General features: G+C 34.6%; 3 protein-coding genes across 8 annotated transcripts; 1 reads left to right on the forward strand and 2 right to left on the reverse strand.

The window, feature by feature from the left end:
* Positions 1 to 4356: 4356 nt before the first annotated feature.
* On the reverse strand, positions 4357 to 13087 carry LOC132171920 (chitin elicitor receptor kinase 1). Of its 3 annotated transcripts, none has more exons than XM_059583334.1 (10): positions 12319 to 13087; positions 10138 to 10165; positions 9448 to 9614; positions 8457 to 8659; positions 8009 to 8098; positions 6640 to 6885; positions 6481 to 6572; positions 5592 to 5622; positions 5286 to 5384; positions 4357 to 5012 (listed from the first exon to the last, which is right to left on the reverse strand). In XM_059583334.1, exons 1-10 carry the CDS (start codon positions 12956 to 12958, stop codon positions 4848 to 4850), a joined length of 1761 nt encoding a protein of 586 aa, XP_059439317.1. In that variant the 5' UTR covers positions 12959 to 13087; the 3' UTR covers positions 4357 to 4847. The 3 variants fall into 3 exon arrangements, with proteins under 3 accessions (XP_059439317.1, XP_059439316.1, XP_059439318.1); XM_059583333.1 differs by having other exon boundaries at positions 5484 to 5622; XM_059583335.1 differs by lacking the exon at positions 4357 to 5012 and having other exon boundaries at positions 5295 to 5384; positions 5546 to 5622.
* A 693-nt stretch (positions 13088 to 13780) lies between these two features.
* Positions 13781 to 15853, forward strand: LOC132170696 (chaperonin-like RBCX protein 1, chloroplastic). The gene is made up of 6 exons (XM_059581775.1): positions 13781 to 14029; positions 14147 to 14241; positions 14550 to 14667; positions 15012 to 15028; positions 15114 to 15176; positions 15389 to 15853. The coding sequence occupies exons 1-6, from the start codon at positions 13882 to 13884 to the stop codon at positions 15461 to 15463; spliced, it is 516 nt and encodes a 171-aa protein (XP_059437758.1). The 5' UTR covers positions 13781 to 13881; the 3' UTR covers positions 15464 to 15853.
* LOC132170695 (uncharacterized) lies at positions 15599 to 22141 on the reverse strand. 4 transcript variants are annotated; one of them, XR_009438986.1, is made up of 16 exons: positions 21928 to 22141; positions 21764 to 21831; positions 21610 to 21700; positions 21399 to 21525; positions 21135 to 21324; positions 20614 to 20758; positions 20438 to 20528; positions 20011 to 20069; positions 19860 to 19937; positions 19210 to 19293; positions 18155 to 18336; positions 17094 to 17222; positions 16885 to 16957; positions 16549 to 16609; positions 16126 to 16210; positions 15599 to 15937 (listed from the first exon to the last, which is right to left on the reverse strand). XR_009438986.1 is itself a non-coding variant. In XM_059581773.1 (16 exons), the coding sequence occupies exons 1-16, from the start codon at positions 22009 to 22011 to the stop codon at positions 15905 to 15907; spliced, it is 1602 nt and encodes a 533-aa protein (XP_059437756.1). In that variant the 5' UTR covers positions 22012 to 22141; the 3' UTR covers positions 15599 to 15904. The 4 variants fall into 4 exon arrangements, 3 of the variants coding, with proteins under 3 accessions (XP_059437756.1, XP_059437757.1, XP_059437754.1); XM_059581773.1 differs by having other exon boundaries at positions 16524 to 16609; positions 21764 to 21828; XM_059581774.1 differs by having other exon boundaries at positions 16524 to 16609; positions 21135 to 21318.
* Between the last annotated feature and the right edge of the window lie 2539 nt (positions 22142 to 24680).

The following is a 24680-nucleotide window of genomic DNA, read 5'->3' on the forward strand; positions in this document are numbered from 1 at the left end:
CACTTTTTTTATTTTTTCATACTTAGGTTTCTATTCATATCACTAATGGTACTTGACTTATGAGTAAATATCAGTTTAATACCTCCATCACTATTTCATTAGCCAAACTAACAAACTGCAATTTAGGTGGTTTCGGTCACCCTTGTAACCAATCTAGAGTGAATTCGACCATCCCCAACCACTCCAATGCCTTTGGAGATGGTTTTGGCCATCATTTTTTGGCCATTTAAGTTAGCCGAACTACCTCCAAGGGCCTTAAAAGTGGTTCAACCGTGCACCTTAGATGGGCAGTAAGGGTGGCCGAAACCACTCCCATTAAATTCATTAATTTGGCTGATAGAGGTAGTAAATTAGTATTTACCCATAAGTCCAATACCACATGTGATACAAATTGAAACTTAGATGAGAAAAAAATAAAAAAAGTAAAAACTTAGGTACTAAAAGGTGTTAGAATATATTGTGATATTATGGGAATATATTAGCCCTAAGGGCTACATTATGCTTTTATTCAATAAATATTTTACAATACAAATGGTCCTTATTTATAGAAATGAGAGATAATACAAAATGATATGATTGATAAGATCAAATCAGATATATTTAATTCTAACTTGATTTTATCAATTACAATCAATACTAATATATTCCCATAATATCACAATATATTCTAACAAAATGGTAATTAACCATAATTTTTAAGATATTGTATTAAATAGTTGAGTTTTATTATATTAGTATTTATTTATTTTAATAATTTATGCTATGTTTCTCTTTACGTAATTTTTTTTTTCTCATTTTTTAGTATTTGGTAAGGATGAAAATACTAATTAATGAAAAATGACACTCAATTTGTCAATCCTAAAATGACATTCAATTTTGAGTGAATTCCTATTGATTTTCAATTGTTATAGAAAAATATTTTTGTACTATCCAAATAATTTCAATATTATTTTGAGGAGAAATGCTAGACATCTCAAGATTTTATTTTTAAAAATTGGTTTTCAAATGATGTGTCACCATCCTATGAATTAGTGACATACTTTCTAAAATAATAAACTTCATGAGATTGTAACACATCATTTAAAAATTAACTTTTGAAAAAAGAATTTAGAATATCTTTCCAACTTTAAAGTCATTATTCTTTAAAATAAACGCAACATAAAATATTTTTAAATATTTTCAAGATTTTCAAGTGGGTTTTTGCCATTGTGAAGTTTTCACGCGTGGTTGTGACTTGTGAAGCTTGGGGGAATGGGCCATGAATATGGATAAAGGTGCGGTGACGTTTCGGGGGTTGGCCGCGTGGACATCGCGTTGGTTGCGTAGGGCGTAGGGGTGGTTGGAAGTGGAGACAGCCTACATTGCTTGACGGATGAACACGATGGAGAGCGGCGCCGCTGTGACTTCAGGGCATAACAGGCGAATGAGAAGTTAACACGAAGGACTGTGGACTCGCATAAAAAAAGGCATTTTGAGAAATTGACAAACAGATTTTCTTCTTTTGGGTTTTCGTTAAAGACAAAAATATCCGACTTTTTTTCTTTGTCTTTCATTAATTTTTGTTTTCCAATCTTTTATTTTCTCCTCCAAAAACAGAAATATTTTAATAGACAATCTAAACAGAAAAACTTTTTCATCAATTGGATTGAAGGAACTTCCTTCAACTCAGTATATAAAAATAACATTTGTCATTTGAACATATGAGATGCACATATTTTTTAATAGTGAGGACACAGTTAAAATAAATAATATTAAAAATTCATGTGCATCTTACATATTATTAAAAAAATGGACACATGTTATTTTTATAAACTAGATTGAAGGAAGTTCTTCCAACCTTATTTGGAGAAAAACTCTATCCAAAAAGAAAAAAAGCACTCTCATAACTCATTACAAATAAAGCCTACAACGTTTCTTAGAGCACTAGCAACAGATTTCCTATAGCCCATTCATTTCTTTATGTTTAGGAAAAATCTTAAAAAAATAAAAATAAAAAAGCACCCACATCAGAAGCTCTATATATAACCAATATCAAATGGCATCTACAGTGTTTTTCACGGACAATAGTGTCATGTCCCACAATATTAGTGAACAAATTAATAAAATTTTATAAATAAATTTAATTATTTAATGATTGACATAATAAGTGAATATATTTATATGTTAATTAAAAAAAAAAAAACCTTTAAACATTTCAACCAAGCACTCATTCACAATTTAATATCTAGACAAAATGGAAGAAAATGAGACACATCATGATTAGTTGACTAAGGGCATGCCGTCCACACAAAATTTCAGGACCAGAGAAAAAGATTTTTGTGCTTCATAATAATATTCATGTTGTGATTATCTTAATGGATGCCAATTGGACATGTGAGGCTAGCTAAGTCAGTCTCAGACAATCACAAATTCTCTGGATTGTGGGATGGCAAATCGTTGGACTCTATTTTTTATATTGTTAAGTTCGTTGGATTCAATTGGATGCAATAGAAGAAGACACCATTGATGGTCCTCCATGTACCCCATGTTGTCCGTCTTCATTGATTTATTTATTTTTGGAAAATGATTTTCAACAACTTTTCCCTGTTTTTGTTATAAATTGACTTAGAACATTTATATTCCTTTATTTTACCCGGCCATAATATATATTTGAGTAAAAATGTAATTGTATTTGGCTAGCAAAAAAATAAAATAATGAAAGTTGATAGTTAAAATAAAGGTAGAGATAGAGAGAGAGTTTACCTTGAGCGACTAAGAGAGGCGGCACGGAGGCAAGCTTCAGCTGAAAGAGAGAAGTTGGGCGGCAGGCATCACTGATCCACTACTGAGAAAGAGAGAGAGAGGAAGAAAATATGGTGAGAAAATAAAATACTCTTCCATTTGAATCGAAGAGTATCCAGGTTAATTATATTTGAGTGGTATTTGTGTCTTTTCACTTTTGAGAGGACAAAAATACCCTTATAATATAACTAACTCGATATTCTTCCGTTTAAATAGACTGAAAATGATCCTAATTCCTAATCGGAAGGGAGGGCTTTTTAAAAGGTTTGGTTAGCCATTTTAGCTAAAAGTGGAAGATGGCTAGTGCTTTAAAAAATTTAGTAATTAAAATAAAAATTAAAAGATGATTTTTTAGCTTAAAATAAATAAAAAATTTACTGAGCCAAATATTAATGCTATTAGTTAAATAATTAAGACTTAAGAGTCTATGGTTGATATTTCGATCACTAAACTAATTAAATTGATAAATCAATTTTTTTTATTTAATTATAAATTGACACAATAATTTAAAAAATAAAAATAAAATTATAGGACCTTTAACAGCATTTTTTTTTTCTTCTCCAGCACCTTCTTCATTAAATTGCTATTAAAGATATGTGGGACCAATTATTAATCTTATTGAATTGAAATGGTGATGGAATGGAGATAGACAACTTTCTATACGTGGCATCAACCAAAGCATGGGCTATGTAACGTGTTTGAATTGACATCTTCAATAATGGGATGTAAAGAAAGGGCCCAAGCTACAACAAAGAGAGCGGACTCGATCCCCTGCAAATGATGATGGCACATTAAACGTAACATCATACACTTTCATATAATATTTGTTTCCCTTTTATTTATGCACCATTTGTGACAAAAAGATCGCTATATCTTTGGAGAAAATGATATGCATTAAGAAATGTCACCCACACACCCTCCCAATATCTTACCATGGAAAAAAGAAATGCTTATAATATTGTCAAAGTGTTGTTACGCGTATTACAATTTTTATTATTTGTTTTTTATAAGTTGACATGACATTTCACTTGATGCTTGTTGATGCACAATTTTTTGAGAGGGGACGTGGCACATCCGCTGGGATCTGCTATGGTGTCCGAGGAAGAATTGGACTCTTGCTTTCTAACTCTTTGTTGCTTATACTTTATTCCTTCAAAATACTAACTAAGGTATTGGACCTTTTCTGCCAGAATAAGCACCGATAGTTTTGATCCTTTTTATGTTTGTTTGTTTTGCATTATGACTCATCCTTGGACACCGTAGCAGATCTTTAGCGGTCTGACTACTCCTCGAACACCGTAGCAAATCCCAAGCAGGTGTGCCATGTCACCCCTCAGAAAATTGTGCATCAACAACGCTTATGTGAAATGTTACAATTGACTGACCGAACACATCAGCTGCATAGAGTAACCCTTTTTGTGCAGTCAATTGCAAAGAATCTTTATTCTGGAATGCTTTTATTGTTAGTTTGCATTTGCGCTTCCCTGATGGTTTCCTCCAAGATGAAAATATTAAGATTTCAATGCCACCATCACTCAGATGCATGGATTCAGATAGTAGGAAGAATGGGACAAGTTGAAGAAGTACTGGGAACATCCTTATGCCTCAGCATGGAATTAATGTATTTTTTTTCTAACAACATGAAGTTAATATGTATACATTAGGGTAAAGCGCTCATAATGAATGGTAGCACTGAAAAATCTGCAGAAAATGAAATAGTTTAACATGAACTACCACAAAACATCTGCTTTTCTACGCTCCCTTGCTTCTCTCAAATCTTCTATGGTACTTTGTGACTGATATGTACTGATTGAGTAATGCTATTCTTTGTATTCATTTCATACTTGTTGACGGTGTATGTTTTAAGTGGCTCTCCTTCTGTCTTTTTTGGGTGGCTGACATGAAAAGCCACTTAAAATACACCATGTTAGTCGGTGTAAAATGGTTGTAAAGAGTAGCATTACTCACTCTCTTACTGATTACAGACATATCCGAAACAAAAGCTAGGACTTTGTCTTCATGAGGCACTTGTCAAGGCATTGCTAATGAGCATGAGGCCCCATGAGCTACCTTCCTGACATTAGATGGACTAGAACTTGATTTTCATAGAAAGCACCAACATCCCAATCCTCGGTTGAAGATGAAAGTGTCATTAGTGCAACCACAATAGACCTCATGGTTGGTCTTAGTTGAGGATTTTCTTGTGTGCAAGCTTTGGCAAGGTGTGCCATCTGCAAACCAAAATCAGCCTTAATTAGTAGCTTTTAAGACATTCGTCTCATCTGATAACGCTTTTTTAAAAAGTTTTTGTTTTTTAGTAAAACGCAAAAGTATTAACAAACAACTAAAAACACAAAACATTCAAAATCACTTTTACTTTTATGTCATATTAGAACATTTTTTCAACTAAAGCAAAAAAAAAAAAAAACTACTTAAAAAGTTTTATCAAACGAACCCAATATTAAAAGTTCAAAATTTTCATATTTATTGGAATGAGAAATAACCTTGTTGACCGAGTCGAATGGGCAATTATTTCCAAGCCTGGGGTCTACAAGTTTAAGAAGATCTTCTTTTGGATCAGGCTGGCTAAAAACATCTTCAAACTGCATCAAATCAGGGGATACAATTTGGGTCAATTCTCATAAAGTGAGTTTAGGAGAATATTCATAAGTTGTAAGTAGAGGTAGTGCAGAGGAAATAACCAAGGAAACAAGTCCCGTTGATTCGGAAACGATATCATTTGTCTTGACAATGGCATCTTTACCAGATATTAGTTCATAGAGGACAACTCCAAAAGCATATACATCTACCTTGAGGGAAACATCACCATATTGAGCATATCTGCACACGAAATGCTGCATTCAGCTTAGCTGTGTTTTGGTTAAAATCATATATATATATATATATATATATATATATATAAGAGAGAACAAAGAAACATATTTGCACATGTAGTTTTCCTGTCAGGGGTATCTAGCTTGGTATATACCGAAATACATGTTCAAAATTTAGGCTCATAATGGAGGCAACATGAATTGAGCTTATATTATTTTATTTTATTCAATTTAAAGGATTGTGTGAATAGATCTGCCCCTTATTCTGTGTTTGATTAAGATTAACAAGACAAAGCTATTCTTACAGCCAAACACTGCTGCTGATCAAAAGCTACCTTCTCTAAAAAATTAGCAAAAGAAATGTTCAAGCATGTTAGTATGGAAAATGCACTAAGGGATTCTATAACCTTTTCTGTCAACATGTAATATAAGATTAGAAAGATAAGATATAGAATCAAGCAAATGTCAAGAGTCCAAAACAGTTATGTCTTTTTGTTTTAGGGGTTTTAAACCGCGTAGTTTGAAAACAAAAACACAATTAATAAAAACGTGAATTTTAAAAATGTGGTTAAACGTTTGGTAAAATCGTAGTTCTGTCTTTAAAATTGTGCCTTTTTAAAACTGCACTCCCTTGCCTAGGACTTCAAAACGTGACTTTTTCACGTATTCAATCGCACTCTCAAATGGGACACTTTCTGTGATTTAGTTTAAACGTGCTTTTAACTAGCGAAATTGCAAGGCCAAATTCACTCTTAACACAAATTTGTAAAATGAAAATGCACGATTGCTGTTTAAAAGACTGGGAAAATAATGAAATGAAGTATTAAAAGAAAGGAATAAAAAAAAAAAAAACATAAATTCTTACTCTGGAGGCATGTATCCAAATGTACCCGCAAGACGGGTTTGCAACGAAGAACTTCCATATTCAGTCAGTTTTGCTAGCCCAAAATCTGCAACCTGCACAAAACTTAGATTAATAAAAGTGATTTCAGAGTCTACCATATCAATACAGACATTTTACTACCTTTCCACGGAAGTTCTTGTCTATTAATATATTTGCTGATTTAATATCACGGTGGATATAGACTGGAACAGTATGTTCATGGATATATTCAAGTCCTCTAGCTGAATCTAGTGCAATTTGAACTCTAGTTGACCATGGCAATGGTTCCCTCTCTGAGCGACGCAGATGTTGACTTAAGTTGCCATTCTCGATGTACTCATACACAAGGAATAGAGAGCCTTCAACACAATATCCTATTAAGCGAACCTGCATGAAGTTTTGACATAGAACCACTCAGTCACTATAAGATAATTAAACAATGCAAGTGTTATTTGGACAAAAATAAACAACTTGATAGTAACTAGGCAATCACATAGAGCAAATGCAGGCTTAACCAAAATGCACGTTTGACAAAAAGTTTCTAATATTTATCTCCAGTGCCAAAGTTGAATCGAGTTTTTCTTCTGAGGCATCAAATCCATCAATCATGAATGAAGATGAACTTTTTGACTGAGTCTGTTAGGTACCTAACCGATATGCCAAAAACTTCAGAGTTGATGGAATGCAGAAAATTAGGTCCTTAAACCTATCCCATACTCCCATACTAGGCTGGTTCAATCTAGCAGCCATATCCCAGGCTGCGTTTGGTAAACGATTCCGTTTCAATACTATTCATCTCACTTTTTTCATTTTTCCAACATTCTTTTACTTTTTACATTACATCAATTACTTTTTATTACTATTCAAATAAAAAAATCACTACAAAACAAAAAATTTTCAATTTTTCATACCAAACATTCTTACTTTTTCACTTTTTTTTTTTTTTTTTAAAAACAAAATCCTACTTTTTCACTTTTTCAAAAAAAAATTCTTACTTTTCATCAATCAATTTTTGCTACAATATCAAACTGCTAAAACTCCAAAGCCCTCACCAATAACATAACAATCCACCATGCTTTCATGATGACGTCCACGATGACCCACTATATGGCGGCTTTCACTTTAGATCTTGCAACCCTTTCCACTTTTGTGGCGGCTTCACTTAGATATTAGGTAGCCTTTTTTTTTAATAGGTTGCCCCTCCAAGATTCAAATAGGTGATGTGGTGCCTGCCTTGATATTAATGTTAGGTACCTAATCGATATGCCAAAAGCTATAGAACTAATGGAATACTGCCTTGGCCAACTAGGCTGGCCCAATCTAGCGCCCCCACCCCAAATTGGGTCTCGCCAAGAACATAACAGATTCTACTTATAATGTACAACCTGCTATAATCAAGTTAGCATACTGCCTAGGCCAACTGTCAAATTTATTTTGAATTTTACCATGTTAAACCTACCAGGAAAAAAGATTAAAGTGACGAATATAATAACAGGGAAAAACATAATACCAGGTTCAAGTGATGAACATGTGTTAAAACCTTCAGCTCAGCAAGAAATTCTTTTGATGCTTGTGTATCCATCTTCTTAATTGCAGCTTTCTGCATGATAGGAGGAAAGAGTCAGCCACTCAATGTTGCACAGAAGGGATGAGGATCAAAGTATGGATTAGAAAAGGTTCAAACAAGCAGAAGCAATGAGCAACCCAAAAATACATGGTTTTTGAATTCCCAAAGAAGACTAATATGACATACAATGGTTTGAGTTTATATGATTAGAATCTTTTTAGTTCTGACAGTATGGCTGTCTGCTTCAAAAATGCCCAGAGAATTTACTGTGATTGTCTGTGGACCTTTTGCTCTTACTGTGATGATTTCAGGGCAATAGGACTCGTGTCACATTAATGGTTTGAGTGTAAATGGGAATTGGTTTATGAAATATAACAGCAGGACAACAAACCTCTCCTCTTAGTTCAGCATAGTAAACGGCTCCAAAGCCACCTTGTCCAATCTTATTATCCAAGCTGAAGTCATTAGTGGCCTTTGCAAGCTCTTCATATGAGAACTCAACTGATTTGTCCACAGTAATACCTGTAAGCCCTGGCGAAGCACTGCCAACAAGAAGGGCTGCTTCTGAAATTTTCTCTGGGGTACTTCCAGCACCTATTTCAATGGATAGTCATATCAATTACCAAAACTTCCATAATTCAAATTTGACATCTAATGGTCTACATTGTTGCAAGAGAGAACTCGCTAAATATATTTCTTAAAATAAGGCAAATTATGAGAGAACCATGATCTTGCAATTATAAGCTGTCCCTGATAGAGATTTCTGCAATGATTAATTGCCTTTCCATTGAAACCTTACAATTATTTTGAAACATTAACAGAAGAGTTAGTGGGTCAGTGAAATGAGCCCTGATGTAGCTAAACCATATTCATAGCCAAAGATTGGCTAAACTATAGCTATTTCCACCATTAAGGCCTAGGCAAGGGCTGGTATCCAAGAACAAGAAGGCAATAAAGCAGTATGCACCCAGGGAGTCGCCTAGCTCAGGTGAAGGCATTTAATCTAGAGGCACACTGGCTTATAAAATACTATTATGGATTGGATGTTTCGTGCATGGTGTCAAATAGGCCACCAAAGACTAAGCACGTGTCAAAATGTGTGTTCTAAAATTAATGAAGGTGTAAACTCATTTACATCACAAAAAGTTCTTTATGGGTCTCACAGATCCTGCTTAAGAAGTAGCCGTTCTTCCAAATTCAGAATGCTCATCAGTTGAGATAACACATGTGAAGGATAAATATCAAAGCATGGAAAGATAGACAAAAAGCATAAACCAAAAATATGTTTTACAACTCATGACAGTTACTCATTTCTGTACTAATTCAGATGAGTGACACTTTCCAAATAACCATGAGATGGTCCATCAAACCAGAAGGATTACCATGTCTCTGTTGAACATACTGGTCTTCAGACGCTGCAGGAAAAAATGATTCCTCCACAACCTTCTTCCTTCTATAAACCCCAGCATATACACAAAATGCCAGAATTGAAGCTCCAGCAACTACTGCAACTGATATGCCAGCAATGACTCCACCTGAAATGCCTGCTTAAAATGCCTCACAGTGTAAGCTTGAAATTAAATAAAGGCCCATCTTGGCATATCAAGTTTGATCTCATACACCAAAAGTGAGGAAAAATAAGCAACATTAAAGCATGTTAAATTACTACTTGTCCCATAAGCTTAAGCTTATAGGAAGAGGTAAATTTAATCACTTAATTATTACTTTAACACTCTTCCTTCACGTGTGGGCTTATGTGATGCCCAACACGTGAAATATTTAATTGAAATGGGGTGAATTGACGAAGTTAAGGTTCGAACTCAAGACCTTTGGCTATGATACCATGTTAAATCACCACTTATCCCAAAAGCTCAAGCTCATAGGAAAAGGTAAATTTAATCGCTTAATTATTACTTTGACAAAACAAATTTTAGAGAAGGCCCAAATACCTGCTCTGCAAAAAAAGGACAACGGGATGTAATTGTCAGTCAAGTTGAAGAAGTGTTTCAAGCATAAATGAATGATATAACATTCATTGCAATTTGAGAGCGTGTCAAGATGATATGACTTACTTTAGCGATGGATATTTTTCGTTTTGATCTGCAAAATAAGAAAGGCAAAACTTCAGAATGATTGCAAGCAACGTTCCCACCACACGTGAGAGGATAAACTTGTTAATGTCTACACAAGCTTCAAATTCAATTAGATTGCAGGCAATATTCCCTTGATCAAAACCATTTCTTCTTGGCCAAATTCAATACCTAAGACACTTTTTAACTTTCTTAGAATAATAGTTTAATTATTTCATTCACTCTTTTCCACTAATCTAGTTTTTCTTGACACAAATGGTAATTACCATAATATCAAAATAATGATTCTAAGCTTGAACACTTGTTGGGTTTCACTCATTGAGGTCACATATGAGAGGAACATAGAATAACACCAGTAATTGTTTTCTTTACTTTTATATCAATTTGGCATAGATGTGAGAAAGAATATGAAAAACTTCCATATTAGTTGGGTTTTAGGCTTAATGTGGTCTGTTTATATGAGAGTTGAACCTCTTCACCTACTAACTCAAACTTCTGGTTTAACATTTTAATACACTACTGATGCTTTAAAGAGTATGATTTTTTTTTTTTTGATGAATAAGATTAGAGACTAAGATGTTAAAGCTTGATAACAAAAAAATCGGCCGCATTGTTTTGTTTTACAACAAAATATCTATACAATCATCTTACTAGTGACAAAAATGTCAACACAACATGCTATAATGGAAAGTGAACTTATTGAATTGAAAATGAATACTGACATCACAAAACTAATAGGGCAGATTAACGATAATCAAAGAAGACATCAGAACAATTATAGGACTAACTAAAATACTAAGTTTTCTAGAAAGAGTTAGTAAAAGTGGAGCCCCCATACAATACATACATTATTATTGAACATACAATAATAACAGCAATATGTCACTAGTAGGTTGGATCCTCATGGAATTTCATCATTCTTTATTGACCATAAAGGGCCATGCCACAACCTTGACAGTGATTTGCAGCAACTAAAGGAGGCTACCACTACCACCTTGAAATGTTAATTCATTAACTTGTCACAAAAACCAAACTTTTCAATGATAAGAATGTGACAAACCAATTGAGTTTTTCAAAGAAAGGAAGATAAATGATCCAATAATCAAATTATTTTTTGCTAGAGGCCTGTCCAATCCATTTTTGGACCATAGAAAATTTCAGGGTATTCCGATCCATTTTTTTTTTCCTCGTGGTATAGAAAATTTACAACCCCTTAGAAGGGATAGGACTTGGGACCATAATTGTTTGCCCCATTGCACAGACAGACAATCCCAATTACAGAGGATCCCCCTTTTTTCTTTTTCTTTTTTATTTTACTCTTCGGAGTATAGAAACATACAACCCCTTAAAGGGGTAGGACTTTGGACCATAGATACCGTGTTGACGATGCCAGCTTAGACTGCTACCATGTTTTCCTTGACTGTGTACGTGACCAAATGGCAAATTGCCAGCCAAGAGAACAACAATGAATGAGACTAAACAATATTTTTCTCATTGTTTTACGCCAGTCTTTTTTGCCACTGGCCAAAGTCACCCTCATATAACCTCCCATAGAGAAAAAAAACAAAATTACTTATTGAATCCAGACGGATTGCAGCTGCCTATTATAATTGTAAGAGTCTCCTGATAGGGTCCACTTATTCAAGCAAGTGGGGTTTACCGAGAGTCTTTCAATTGCTTGCTCGAGGAACAAGCAATTATAAAAAATCACCATCGTTTAATTATAGTTTTCCATAAAAATGTCATAAATTATTTTCTACTAATATAATAATTCAACTTCAAATATAAAATATCGGCCCCTTATGGCCAAAATTTTTTGAGGAGGGATCAATTGGCAAAAAATACCTTAAATTATTATTTTCTTACCTTAATTTTTTTTTTTGCCTTAAATTTTTTTTTTTTCTTGTAATTTGAGGGACCAGGGTCACTGTCGGTCTTCCCTAAATTCGTCTCTAATGCTGAGCTTACTTAATTATTAAATTTGGACGGGCAACAATCATGTTTAGACAAGTGGGCTCAATCGAGAGCCTCTTATAATTGTGGCTATTACGAAGAAATTCAATAATGTAATTATCAGTTTTTAGTTTTTAGTTTTTCTATCAAGAAATCACAAACTCTTTTCTACTAATATAATAATACGACTTTGAATACCAAATTACTAACCTCTTGCCGGCACATAGACCAGCCCGGTCCCAGCACTAAAATTGGACCCCGGGTTGTACAACTCTAGCAACGCGGCCGGCACACCGGACTCCGCTGCCACGTAGGACAAATTCTCACCGGGCCGGAGCGGGTACGTCATGAACAACCCGTAATCCTTCGACACATGTCGGTCGCCACACGAGCAGTTAACCGTGACATTAATAGGAACATAGTCCGGTATCCGAGTGGGTGGGTAAGTGTTCACCTTCTGCACCCAGTCCTCGGTGGTGAGGTTAGCAAAATAATACTGAGCCACCCTATCATAAGTATCACCAAACTGGGTTATGTAAGAAAAGGTGTGCCCCAAGAAGTCATCGTTGAGGCAATCACAGGAGAAGGGCACATTGATTCTTGTGCCAGTTTTGATGATATCTGGGCTAGTGATGTTGGGATTGTAATTGAGAATTGCTGGGATGCTTTGCCCAAAGAAGTCGCCAATGTAAGTGAGGTTTGAGCCTTGCCACACATAGTATGAGGCTAAGGCATGGTGGCAGCCATTTTTGCACTTGGCGTGAGCTTTGAGAGAGAAGAAGAGGAGAGCATGGAAGGCTAGGAGTGTGATTGGGTGGTAAAGGTTCCTCTTTGGCTGTTGGAATATCATCTTGGGAAGAGGAAATGGAGATGGGAAATTGTGGGGTTTGGATGAGAAGAATTTATTTGGTTTTTGAGGTTTTGGGATATGCTATATTCCCACCATGATTGATGGGTTGGAGAGCTTATGTTTATTTATTTTGATGAGGCAACAAAGGCTACAAAGCACGGGTTATCACTGTCGTCATGCTTTGTCTCATGCTTGGTTTTGCTTTGTCACCAATATTCCAGGAAGTCAAAGTCACCTTCGCCTAACATTTCATTGAACCTAGACTTCCTTACTTGAAGCCTCACCTTGCTTAATACTTCAGTTTTCTACACAATTCACAGATCCAACACAAATTTAATATAAAATTAATGAATTATGACAAGTTTGAATATCTAAGAAAAAAAAAATTCAAATTAATAACATTTGCTTTATTCAGCAGATTGAATTACATCATTGATATCACTAATTAGAACTAAGGAGCAAGAGATGAAATAAAAATGCTTTCACTATGACAAGTAAATGCGGTCCATTTAGTAAGATTGTGCGTAAATTAGTAAGTTCAGTAATAAATTTAACGGGCCTTTTTGGTAAAAGCCTTTGATATTTTCACTGTAATATAAATCGATTGACGTAAAAAAAAAGAAAAATGTTTAGTAAAATAAACACTATATCATTAGTCGGCTCCTCAAATAAAATAAAATAAAATTCAAAACATTTATTCTATATCACTATATCACGTAAAATTTCTGGTAAATTAAAGCCCAACCGTAAAAGAAATGGACCCGCTCCAGGATGTTGAACTAGCCACGTAGACCCAGAGATATTTTCTGCGTTGGGATTGAACCGGGAGATATTTCTGTTTGAGATGAGAAATAGTATTTGAGCTTTCAGGTCGACCTCACCAATCCCAAAGTCTTGGCCACTCAGCTGCTGTATTATTATCAATGGAATCCTCCGCAGTTCTCACACTTTCTCAGCTCCCTTATTTTTCCCCGCAGAAATCAAACAGAAAGAGAGTTTCTCCTTCCTGGCCATGCAAGCCAAGGAGCTCTCAACCCACTCGCTTGCACTGCCAAAAGATGTATGTCCCTGGTGGGTATACCGTATTTTTATGTGTATCTAATACGTATGTTTGTGGTAGAAAAAACAAATGGGAATAGTTATTATGTTTATGGGTAGATTAGTCTTGGGGTTTGTAATTGAATGCAGGATTTGGAGAAGCATCACCAGAAGCCAAGGCAGCCAACAACCTCCACAATTTCTTCACTTACGTTGCTGTAAGGATTGTCAAAGCACAGCTTCAGGTTCCTCTCCTCACCTTGTTTTTACATTCTTTACTTAGCCTTTACTTCTTCATATTCAGTTAATTATGCATGCTTCGTAGTTTGATAGAGTTGAATTTGCGTGTTCTTCTTTCAATGTTTAGATGCTTTTGTTAGCAATGGATTATGGCGAATAGACAGTTTTTTTTAGTCCAGGAAATGTCTTTAAAGTTGTATGTGGATCATTATGATGAAAGTGAGACTGCCAATGCATATAAGATAGCATGTAGGGTTGGTTAAATCATGTATATTGGATTATTTTATCTGTTACCAGTTGTTTGCCGGAGCAGAGCTATAACCCTGAGGCATATGAGGAATTGATGGAATTCTTGAATAGACACTCCTTGAATGATGGGGACAAGTTCTGTGCCAATTTGATGCGAGAATCTTCAAGGCATAAGGCTTTAGGTATATTCATGATAAATCCATTTTCAATCATAAATTATGATAGTCTTTCTAATGCCTTTCGCCTCGTGATTTCGCAAATCAAACTCGCATTTTTGTAAACAAAATTGCGAACAATTTGAAAATAGATGATAATATGATAACATGAAAAAATTTACGTTTTTCCACGGAAAGGAAGTACGGTTTTTAAAAACGTAGGCCAAACAACACATTTTGAAACCGTTAAACCAAACAGACAGTATATATTTTTATATTGTTAGCATGAAAGATCCAACTTTTGACAATATACATGACTTTTGATTTAATCCATGGGAATCACAATGTCGTCCACGGAATCTGCATGACAGCTCTTCGTATCTTAGAGGTCAGTAAATTACTTGAGATAGTTTATTTGTCTAATTGTTAACTAAATTATTAGCATCATAAGGCATCTTGGTGTTTTAATTTAGGTCCGATCTGCTTATTGCAAAACTGATTTTGAATGGGACAACTTGAAGCGAGTAGCTGTTAAGGTCGGGAATCCAATTCAACTTTTTCAGTCTATCCTTTTCATATTTTTCTCATACATGTTTGGAAGAATTTCCTGCAACTCAGTTTATTAGTCATTTGTCCAATCATTAAACTAGTTTGGAAAAAATTCTTCTGACCCAACTTTTATCAAAACTTTATTCTTTTTGTATGATATGTGTGGGCATTTGTTTAATTATCTATTGATTTCTTGCAGATGGTCAATGAATCTAACACGAGACTCATGAGGGATTATGTCTCAGAAACCAGTCCTGCAGAGAGCGAGAAGTAATTAATCGATCACTGCATCGATCTGCTTCTCCATGTGTGAGCTTGAAGTTATAGTCAAGAGAGCGAGAAGTAATTAATCGATCACTGCATCGATCTGCTTCTCCATGTGTGAGCTTGAAGTTATAGTCATGAAATGTAACATAAATGTAATATATGTAATGATTTAAAGAACTTGATTAGCATTGTACCCTCATAATAGACAACTTTGTGCCCCTATGCATCTAGGCTCTAGTCTGTCTTCAGCATTCTAATTTGCAGCAGATCGATAGGACTGCTCTTCTACGCATAAGATGATCAATGAGACTGTTCTTCTCCAATAACAATCTGATAACAGTATAATTGCCGCAAATCAGGGAACAATATGGAAAGCCATTGGCTGGTTTATCCTCTATGCAAGTGTGTGACATTTACAGAGATAAGTCTGCATGTTCAGGGAAACCTCCTAATCTGTTCTTTCTTCATGCTCCTCCAATGGCTGCAAACCAGAGTAAAGTTAGGGATAGCAAATATGAAAAACTAATGGCTTATCTTGAACATGAGTCTGATCGCTCTTATTATGCCATCTTTGTGTGACTGTGTGAGTGCACGCATGAGCAAAAGCAGATGTAGCATGTCTGATACCAACTCATACTTCAGGTGTGACTTTCATGCACAACATATTACCTTAACATACCGACGGAGATCAGCTGATGCATGGATATGCCCTTTGCTGAAATATGATTGAGCATATTCTTCTATATTCTCCAGCCTGCAATTCATTGTTCAACATATTTCATGTTATTCAAGATCAAATTTCTATTACAATTAAGATTTCATGCACTAAAACCTAAAAAATATTGTTTTTGGCCCCCAAATAAATCCAAACAGATAGCCACAGACACCTCAGCCTACTCTTTTGTATAATTACACAAGCATTCCCGGAAAGTTTCATATGACAATTTATGGTCACTGGTTTAGGTATGGACACGTGTCTTCCATATCAAACCAATCATATGACGTGTGGGAATCTCAGCGTTCCTCATCAGAGAATAAAAACAAAAGGGTCTTGAGAGGAAGATTACCTATATACATAGTTAACCATGATACCTCCACTTTGACGAAGACCTTTTTCTGATCGATCTGCCATCCAATTTATTCTTTCCATCATCTGTCCACATTGAGAAATGATGCAATAAGCAGAAATCAAATTTCCAACTTGGGAAAAATCCGTCTGTTTGGTCATATTGATCCCTCAAGTAGTGCTAAATTTTTGCTGTTAAAAATTGTTGTTTCTTCATGTATTTAACAAATATGGGAACTACATATCCCACCCTACATGTAAGTGAAGATCAACCCATGTAACTGTTGGTGTTGGCCAGAAAACATGTCATTGCCTAGAGGGAATAGATTTTCTGTTCTGCTAAGTAAGGTTGCATGACATACCGCTCCATTTTGCAAGTGAAAATTTGCAACAGAATCTAAAGCTTTTCCTCTTTTTTTCTCTTGCAGAAGGAACCTATAAATGGAAAACAAGCATCTATTAATTGTATCTTCAACAAAACACACAGTTTATGCAATACTTCAGAACTCTATTGTATGACATCACTTCCAATTCACTCAAATCTCACTTCCAGCTAATTTTTATTATGTACCTGGCACACAGTCGCATTAGAGGGGGTTTTAATACCAAAAGCAATTCAGCCGAATTGGTCCACTCATAGTTTGTTGAAGTCAGCAAATTCAACATCACTTCCATACCACTTTTCCCAGCAGCAATACCCCTGCAACTCAAAATAGTAGTGTTCCTTTAAAAATCACACTTCAAGAACATGAGATGAAAAGTGGGGTGGCTTAAGTTCAGTTATTAGGGTCTGCCACGGACAGTATCTTTCATGCTAATTGATCCAAGGGCCTCTAGGAATACATATGTGCAATCAGTTGGTTTTGGAAGATGACGAGTTCACATAAAGGAGAGCTAAGTACAAATAATTTATCGGAAGATGGCCTCATCCCTTCATAAACAGTTCCAATAGTTTCATTTTCCTTCTATCTGGATGTGCAATCAATTGGTTTTGGGAGATGACAAGTTCACATAAAGGAGAGCTAAGTACAAATAATTTATCGGAAGATGGCCTCATTGTTTCATAAACAGTTCCAATAGTTTCATTTTCCTTCTATCTGGATGTAATACAGTTCATTTTCATTTTAATAAAAATAAAGTAATTAATTAAAAATAAAAATAAAAAATCTATATTATTAAAGAAAAGAGAAAGAAATCAAGTACGGGGGGGTATACAAAAAAACCCCTTAATTTACAATCTAATGTTTCTAAATGCAAATGAAGTTCATTCTAAAATTTCATCTGGAATTTCCAATTTTTGAGCGATGGACTACTTTAGTTCTTCAAGGAAAGCAGGTGCTCAGGGATCAATATCATTTATCTCACGTCCAAACACAAATGCAAAATCAACCAGTTTCCTTCTTATAAAAGGAGGATAAGTTTGTTGCAAAATAAAGGATGAGAAGGAAGTACAACAAGGAAAAACATAAAGATCAAACACTAAAGCATGGATCTGAACCTTACCCAAAAAACAGGGATGGATTTGAAAAGCATTTAGAACCTCCAGACGAGACGCTCTTTTTTTTTTTTTTTTACTTAATGAAATGGATCCATTTCTATCAATGGGTATAATAGAATGAAGATGAAGCTTACGCAGATGAATCCATAATTGCTTTTTCCTCCTCTGGTTCAAGTATGTTCTCCCAGAAAGTGGAACCAGATCCATTTGCTGATGACTGTGACATGTCTTCTGCTTCAGCAAGGTTTGATTGAGATGCCAACTTAGATAGGAGCCATTGCATGAATCCTGGGATGGGGCTGAGAGTTGCAAATGTCTGTAGACAATCGCTAAGGGTCAGTAAATAATGCCAAGAGCAAGACAGCAGAACTATGATTAAACCTACGAGACTGACAGCAAACTTCAAGATACATGTATCACATTCCATACAATTTAATTTTATTGCATGTGCAATATATTATACTTGTTTCATAGAAAAACTAAGAAAAACTTATGGTAAAGTTACTAGCTCGGCAAAATTAAACACCGAATGAAAATACACTTAGCCCTTTCAAACTTACACTCATTAGTAAATGTGACAATTTGTATTCGCGTGTCAGGTTCGAGTCGTGTCAACGTATGAATAAAAGACTATATAAATCAACTCTAACCTGACCCATTTAATTGAACGAGTTAGAACTCTCAACCCTAACCTGCTAATTTTATGATGGGAGAAAAAGATAGTGACATGTGCAAAGCAACTAAAAAAACACCAACCTCAGAAAATGGGTATTTTGGACACTTCATGTAAAAAAAAAAAGGCACGTGGACGTCGCATGACACAATTTCCACGCAATTTGACAGAGGGTATTAACCATAAAAAAGTAGTAGTTCGATGTGGTCTAATGTCATTTTTTAAAGTTTATAGGCATAACCGTATAACTTATAAGTGCCAAAAGGAGTGTAAATATTATTGGGCTAAGTACATTTTTCCCTAAGTTTTTATAGTAACAAGAAAAATGAGATATTAATATATAATGACTAAGAACAAAAAATGAACCATATATGTATGTGTGTATGTAAAATACTCAATGACTAATGATTACGTTTTGATTAAGACAATCAAAACTGTGTAGTGGAAAGAATTTTTTGGAACAGGTCGTAGCTCTTCCAAATTCATATAGCTCAACAAATCTACAGAAATACTTACAGTTATATGTGGCATGTCTCTTTTCACCAATGTTATCACACGTTTAATCAGAAACTTTCCTAGGTTGATCCCTGATAAGCCAGGCTGCAAAATTTCAGAACCATGCAGATCAGAGACATGGAAGAAGACTACTAAATAGAAAGTTTGATATTTAGTAATCTTTTTATTTATATATATATATAAACAATACATAGATAGTTTAGAGACCACGGATATGATTTTTGACCATCCATGTCTATTTATCCATCAAATTTGTTATGTTAATTCTGAAATCTAATAAATTAAAATATTCAATTCTTACATTATCATTTCATTACCAGAAAAGTACAACAAGAAGGGAAAAAAAAACAGAAATGGAGGAGACCAAACAAAACGAAAAAAATTCTTACAAGGGTAGAGAGCATATAAGATAAAGACAATTTTATTTACCTATGATTTCCAATGAACAGAGGTGACCATGGAAGTAGGCAACTTAAGATGCAAGCAATAAATGGTAACACATGATATGGTTAACATGTACAAGAAGTGGTCTCCCTCACCGAACTTGCATCATGAGATAAAAGTACCAGAAAAACATTAATATAATATATTTGACACGCTTCCATTATGTTTTATCCTTCTTATTATTCATCTAGAAATGAATATCATACCTGAGTTGATGATATAGAGTAAAATAATGCACATGTTGCCTCACATTCAAGTATAGGAGGATCATCCCACAAAACTTCCTATCAGAAAAGAAATATTTGTTAATTATTAATCACCTTGTGGAACAGAGTAAGATAAGGTAAAAAAATTTACCTGTATTGTTTGAGCCACGTTCTTCAGAAGTGCAACTTCAATGAAAATAAGGGGTTCACCTGAAGCAAATTTTACAATCAGACTACATCAAATAATTTACACATGTAAAAAACAAGAGAGCCTGAGAATAATTTTACTAACACTTTTCCAACCCCTCAAAATCAATACGCTAGCTAATCTATATGAATCTGATGCAACTCCAGACTAACTAATAGATAATTTCAAATTGTTTTCATACATGTACAATGATACTTATAATGAAGCAAAGGCTGGGGCATCAGTGTTTCTGATAACATTATTAAAGAATTATAAGAAACAACTGAATTGCCACAGAAAAAGACAAACCATATGAAATGCTCAGATAAGCCAACAACCACAGATAAACAAACTAGCACTATGAACACCAACGCTGAAAGGGATTGCTAACCAGATATTGCCGGATGTAGATATCCAAAACAACGACGACCAACGCCCAGCCTTCTCTTAAGGTCAAGAAGATTGCTGATTGGGTGCACAGCCTATGAAATTTATTACAGGAAATAAAAGCCATGCCATGCAACATTGAAATCAAAAGGCGTGACAAGAAAGGGAAGAGAAACACACCTCATAAGCCACAATTTTCTCCAGCAAAGAAGCAGGATCATCCCATGTAATTTGATGAAGCTCCAAGGCAGCAGGACTAAGCCACGTACTAAGTTTCTCCTTTAAATAGGAATCCAATGCCCGCAAAGATGCAATATTTTCCTCTCTGCATATTCAAAAGAATCAATTCATCACATTTTAAATTCCTAGCTCCTTATTAGTAACGTTCATCTTGTAGTTCACCGGTTAAGATCACTTAGAATCTAAAAAACCTTATATGATGAATCATAATAAAACTTAGTAAATTTAACCTCTTCATAAAGGCTCCAGATCCCAATTGAAAGGCCGTTTCACATATTGTCCGAATGTTTTTTGGGGTTAACAAGCCGTCAACATGCCAAATATTACTACAAGCATCCAACAAATGATTGCTCTAAACCACACTCAGAATTTTCCATTCATGTTATTCTGAGGAATTCTATATCTATTTGATTCAAGTAACAATATGACTACACAAGTTGTCACGTGGACCATAACCTTACGCGAGAATGGATAGAATATCGGCTCGAAGACTGGACAGAAACTTCAACCCTCCAGGATGCGTGTTGAGTCGCTCAAAGAGAACCTCATACACCGGATTGAGAGCGTGTCTCAAATTACGCTCAGTACGATAGAAAGCCGAGAGCAAGCCTTCCTCCTCTAGTCCACTCGATTGAGCATTCTCGCCTGAAACTAGAAACTACCACTCCAGCTCAATCTCACAAAATTCAATAAACAAAGATTAACACATTGACACAAAAGCTCACCACTAGGTGGCTCAAGTCCGAGATACTGCTTTATCAATTCGCGGACTTGTGTCCTATTAAGATCATACTCTTTCGCCAGTACTAGAAGTAATCTCCGGCGGTTTTCATGATCAAGGTTAAAATAACCCTACATTATCAATTTCATAACAAGAATTGAAACACCAAAATTTCACTACAAAACACGAACAATGCAATTAGTCACGAAATTTACTGCCGAAAAATCATTGAGCACCGCATCGAGAACTTCCGTTTTGTTCATCGATATCGCCGAGTTCATCGACGCCCTCACAAGCTCAAATTCCCTGTATAAAAAGGAAAAATCAATAACAATAACAAGAGTTTGAACTGTATATATAAGAACAGACCTTTCAGTGTTGCTCGAAGCGGATTGGTTTACTTGAGAATTCATTTGCGTTTGGTTTAGCTCGTTCTGCTATAGAATAATTCAACAAAAAAGTGCAAAATTAACAGCTCTAGCCAAACACGGTGCAAGGATTGGGTACCGAGTATTGAGTTTTACGGTGCTTACAGTGAGAGGGGAGAGAGAGAGCTTGGCAGCGCTGTTGGGTCTCATTCTGATTCGCATCAAAATGGACAAGCCTTTCTTGTTCATGCTTCTTTATTTGATAATTTCTCTCGCAAAGAACACGAATTGCAGGTTCAAGTGTCTCAATTCGACTGTTCAGACATCAACTTCCGCAACCTTCCTTTACCCTCTTTAACCAACACACATGTACTCTAGAGCAAGAAAAACAGAGCAAGTGATTTTCAAGTGAATTTTTTTTTTTAATACAAAGGAAAAAAACTGCTAAAGCAATTTACGTGATTTACTTTTCGTACGGTAAACACGTTTCACAATTTTTTTTTTTTTTAATTTTTTTTTTATAAATGCAAAATTGGTCTATGTAATTGGCTTAATTTACAAATCACTTCATGTGATTTAAAAAATAATTTATAGGTCCTTAGGGTAGGCCAAAATAGCATTTTACACTTTGAATTCTTTTTCTATTAAATGACTTAACGGAATTGTTACATTGCCACGTCACATCCAATAAAAATAAGACACGTATTCTTTTTTATTTATGCTTTTAAAAAATGACAAATAAGCTTTTTCACGTTATTTTGAGGCTCCAACACACACTCCACGTCAAATTAAATAAACCTAATCCCTTTATATCCTCTGTGCACCGTCATTTTCATCTTCTCCAACAATTTTTGTCGTCATCTTCATCTTCCTATGGGTGTGATCTTCGATCTTTGAATTACTCTGAGATTTTTGGGTATTTGCATTTTTTGATTAGTGCATTTTAGGCAGTCTTTCTATAGAAATTCATATTTGTTTTTGGACATTGAAGCATCTTCAAAAATTGTTTCCGGGCATCGGAAACAATGCATTCCTCTATCTTTATGTTGTTTTTTTGGGGAAGATGAAGACGACAACGACAAGAATTGGTGGGGAAGATGAAAACAACGGCATGAAGACAAATACGATGGCAAAAATCGTTGGGGAAGATGAAGACGACGGCAAGAATTGTAAGGGAAGATGAAGACGACAGCGGCACAGGGGATATAAAGGGATTAGGTTTATTTAATTTGACTTGGAGTGTGTGTTGGAACCTCAAAATGACGTGGGAAAACTTATTTGTCATTTTTTAAAAGCATAAATAAAAAATAACACGTGTCTTATTTTTATTGAGTGTGATATGACAGTGTAACGGTTTCCGTTAAGTCATTTAACGGAAAATGAGTTCAGTGAGTAAAATGTTATTTTGGCTACTCTAAGGACCTATAAATTATTTTTTAAACCACAGGGAGTGATTTATAAATTAGGCCAACCACATGGACAAATTTTGCATTTATCCCTTTTTTTTTTTTTTTTTACTCTAACATGTCACATTATCAAAATCTGTTAAGTCAGTATATAAAATTTGACTATAAAAATAAAAAAATTATTTTATTGATATTCATTGGAGATATTTGAGTTCATTTGTATACTACAAATTGCTAATTGCAAATAAAGTAAACTACCATTATTGATTTTGCATCTTTCCCTTACAAAATACACATGAGAATCGTATGTTCTAAAGATACATATCAATTTAACAAACTAAACAAAACAAAATTTACTTCAATTTAATTTGAATAAAAACTTTTATGGTTTGTATTTTTTTTCTTCTCGAATTCTTTCAAATCTAGCGAGAAATGTCTTTAAAGATTTACATTATGAGTAATGAGACTCTTCATCCCGGATGATCCCAAGGTGTAATGGTTTATACAATTTGGAGAGAAAGGAATATTACCAGAATTTCTCGCATCAAAACACTTTCTCAAATAAAAAAACAGCCTAAAAAACACATCAATAAACATCTTTTTTTATTTTTAAGGAGCTTATATTCTGGGTTACAGTCAAATGTAACACTTCTGTTTATGGTCTTGCTCTAAAAAGAATCGTTAGTTGCAAACTTGCAAATGTCGTGAGGCCCTGGCCCGAGGCCTGTTAGATAGCCTTTGAACTTGGGCAACGCATTGTTTCTCAGTCGGCCAAGAGGCCCAAGATGTTGAGAAATGCCAAGTATATTTGCACTCTCACACAATTATCATTAGATTTTGAATAAATTATTATTGAAATTTGAATTAAATGGTAATTTTTTATTACCACGTCAAAGAGTGAACATTTGAATATGTAAAAGTAAAAATATGTATAGCATTTTTTTAAAGATGTTTTCTAACCTTCCTCCATCCTGGATGATCTTTTCTTTGCCTTTTATTTTGTTTGGGGAATGCCCTTGTACAATTTTTATGGTTTTCTTTGTTTATATAATTACTTTTAAATGTTATTGTATCACTCAACAATCTTGAACCTCGTAGCTAGGAGTGACAATTTGTGTTCGCATTTTATATTTGAATTGTGTCGATGTATAGTATAAAAGTATATAGATTAACCATAATTAAACATATTTAATTAAACATATTTAACCCTTTAACCACAACCCGTTAATTTTGTGATGGATTCACATATCATGTTAAAAATTGTCAACCCTAAATGTCACATGTCTGGTTCAGGTCGTGCCGATACATGAATGTAAGACTATATAGGTTAATCATAACCTGACTAATTTAATTAAACGGGTTAGACCTATCAACACTAACTCGCTAATTTTGTGTTGAATTTTTTGTTTGTTTGTTTTTTTTTTTTTTTCTATTCAAATATAAAAAAGAGGGTTTACATGGAAACATAATTTGATATTGTATTTGTGTTTTTTTTTTTAAAAAAAAATGCAT

Source organism: Corylus avellana, chromosome ca2 (assembly GCF_901000735.1).
Source record: "Corylus avellana chromosome ca2, CavTom2PMs-1.0".
In the NCBI taxonomy this organism is placed as follows: domain Eukaryota; kingdom Viridiplantae; phylum Streptophyta; class Magnoliopsida; order Fagales; family Betulaceae; genus Corylus; species Corylus avellana.

What these genes read in the sequence shown, in the direction of transcription:
- LOC132171920 (XM_059583333.1), bottom strand. Translation starts at nt 12,958, where the DNA reads ATGATATTCCAACAGCCAAAGAGGAACCTTTACCACCCAATCACACTC. An exon ending in ATGTTCATCACTTGAACCTG is followed by an intron (nt 6,886 to 8,008) that starts GTATTATGTTTT and finishes AACTTCATGCAG; the next exon opens with GTTCGCTTAATAGGATATTG. An exon ending in ACAAGAACTTCCGTGGAAAG is followed by an intron (nt 6,573 to 6,639) that starts GTAGTAAAATGT and finishes AGTTTTGTGCAG; the next exon opens with GTTGCAGATTTTGGGCTAGC.
- LOC132170696 (XM_059581775.1), top strand. Translation starts at nt 13,882, where the DNA reads ATGGAATCCTCCGCAGTTCTCACACTTTCTCAGCTCCCTTATTTTTCC. An exon ending in TTGTCAAAGCACAGCTTCAG is followed by an intron (nt 14,242 to 14,549) that starts GTTCCTCTCCTC and finishes TTGCCGGAGCAG; the next exon opens with AGCTATAACCCTGAGGCATA. An exon ending in TGAAGCGAGTAGCTGTTAAG is followed by an intron (nt 15,177 to 15,388) that starts GTCGGGAATCCA and finishes GATTTCTTGCAG; the next exon opens with ATGGTCAATGAATCTAACAC.
- LOC132170695 (XM_059581771.1), bottom strand. Translation starts at nt 22,011, where the DNA reads ATGAACAAGAAAGGCTTGTCCATTTTGATGCGAATCAGAATGAGACCC. An exon ending in ACTCTATATCATCAACTCAG is followed by an intron (nt 19,294 to 19,859) that starts GTATGATATTCA and finishes GAAATTTTGCAG; the next exon opens with CCTGGCTTATCAGGGATCAA. An exon ending in GCAATTATGGATTCATCTGC is followed by an intron (nt 17,223 to 18,154) that starts GTAAGCTTCATC and finishes TTTGAGTTGCAG; the next exon opens with GGGTATTGCTGCTGGGAAAA.